Below are 1,890 nucleotides of genomic sequence, written 5' to 3'. Positions count from 1 at the left end.
AATTAATACAGATATAACCAGTGGTGTAGTGGGGATTTTTTTACTGGGTGGACGCTATTTTAATTTTCACAAGTGCGCATGCGCGCACTGGCAGGTGTACAGGTACAGGTATTTTCAGTCATATCAATGTTATCTGTTATATCTTTTTTAATATGTGAGCTGTTTAAACAGTAATATATTGTAGCATAATTGTTTTCAGTTATATTTTATAAATACAAATTCTTCCAGTAATATAATTATTGTTTTTGTGTAAACATTTAGAAATACAAAATAATTATTTTCATTAACATGAAAGCATTTTCACAGGTATATGTTAGTCCCTCTCTGCCCCCCTGCTCCGGGTCTCACCGTCCATGTCCTCTGTGTACCAGTTCTCCCAGCTCCGGATCTCCCGCAGCCAGTCCCCGGTCGCCCCTCCGGTCGTTCCTCCGGTCGCTCCCCCCCCTGCGGCCCCCTCTCCGCTCCCTACTCCGGTGGCTACCCCCCCTGCGGCCCCCCATCCGGTCGCTTCCCCCCCTGCGATCGCCACCAGCTCGCTGAGCCTCCGGATCCTCTGGATGTTCTTCGCGGTGGGGAACCGGCTCCCGTGGCGGATCAGGGCGGTGAGGTGCACCGGGGAGCAGCTCTCTCCGGGAGGGGGTCTCAGCACGGACCGGTTCACCCACAGCGGGTCCAGCAGCAGAGCCCGGTTCACCTCCTCATACCGGGTCTTGGTGCCGAAGAACAGGGCGATGTGAGGGACCTCCGGGAGGGAGAGGGAGAGGGGGGGCAGCAGCAGACACACGGCCGAGAGGAGAGCTCTGTGAGCGGGCAGAGAGCAGGGGGACATGTCGGCGGAGAACCGGAGCTCCAGTGTTGATGATCTGGTGCATGTTGTTGATCCGGTTCATGATCCACTTCATGATCCGCTTAGACTGGCTGGAGCGCCCCCAGCTGGACGGAGGTTAAACCAGGAGTTATTCAAATACATCAACATACAAACACATAAATGTAAAGATATCTGACAATAAAACCAACAACAACAACAACAAAAATCTGAATCAGAACCAGAACCAGAATCAGAACCAGAACCTTGATTAGTCCCAAAGAGGGGACATTACATTGACATTAAAATAATACAATGCTAGCAAATAGGAAACACAAATAAATAATAATAATATGAATCAGAAATGATTTCATATCTTTTATTCTTCTGACCAACATATGTTAGTAATTTATAATCCTTATTTACTGTAATATGTCAGTAATGTCATATGAATGTTTCCTGGTCTAACCAGTTGTTGTTGACATGGATCTCAAGCCGGTTCCCTGTCTCTGAGGAGGGATCAGGTGACTCTGTCTCTGCTGTAAACACCTGTTACTACCTGTATGTACATGTTAACACCCGTTACCTGCAGCGCTTCACCGGTTTAACACCATCAGGTCTTCAGATCAGCGGGACCTCCTCCTCTCTCGGGTCTCTTCCTGCTCCACAGTGAGTCTGTTCGCACTCAGTTCTTACAGCCGACCTTCAGTCTCTGTTCTCTTTCTGGTTCTCTTTGTTCTTGAGACAGCTGAGGGACTAAGGGGTTCTGAACCCGGAGCGATGGGCGGAGACCGGCTCTGTATTAAAGGTGCAAGTAAGGCGGTTTCTGGTGATCAGAATAAAGGTACTTGTACTTGAGTAAAAGTAGAAGTACTCAATCTTGTACTTGAGTAAAAGTAGAAGTACTCAGATCTTGTTCTTGAGTAAAAGTAGAAGTACTCAGATCTTGTTCTTGAGTAAAAGTAGAAGTACTCAGATCTTGTTCTTGAGTAAAAGTAGAAGTACTCAGATCTTGTTCTTGAGTAAAAGTAGAAGTACTCAGATCTGTTTGAGAAGTACTCAGATCTTGTTCTTGAGTAAAAGTA

General features: G+C 46.7%; 1 protein-coding gene across 1 annotated transcript; it reads right to left on the bottom strand.

The window, feature by feature from the left end:
• Positions 1 to 313: 313 nt before the first annotated feature.
• LOC104952042 (multiple inositol polyphosphate phosphatase 1-like) lies at positions 314 to 1,643 on the bottom strand. Its single transcript, XM_010778799.1, has 2 exons — positions 1,392 to 1,643; positions 314 to 933 (listed from the first exon to the last, which is right to left on the bottom strand). The coding sequence occupies exon 2, from the start codon at positions 827 to 829 to the stop codon at positions 314 to 316; it is 516 nt and encodes a 171-aa protein (XP_010777101.1). The 5' UTR covers positions 830 to 933; positions 1,392 to 1,643.
• Between the last annotated feature and the right edge of the window lie 247 nt (positions 1,644 to 1,890).

The sequence above is a fragment of the Notothenia coriiceps genome, unplaced genomic scaffold, assembly GCF_000735185.1.
Source record: "Notothenia coriiceps isolate Sejong01 unplaced genomic scaffold, NC01 NC01_scaffold00019437, whole genome shotgun sequence".
NCBI lineage: Eukaryota > Metazoa > Chordata > Actinopteri > Perciformes > Nototheniidae > Notothenia > Notothenia coriiceps.
The sequence above is the reverse complement of the archived record's forward strand: the minus strand, read 5'-3'. Positions and strand labels throughout refer to the sequence as shown.

Excerpts from the sequence above, each read along its gene's own strand:
- LOC104952042 (XM_010778799.1), bottom strand. The coding sequence starts at position 829 with ATGTCCCCCTGCTCTCTGCCCGCTCACAGAGCTCTCCTCTCGGCCGTG.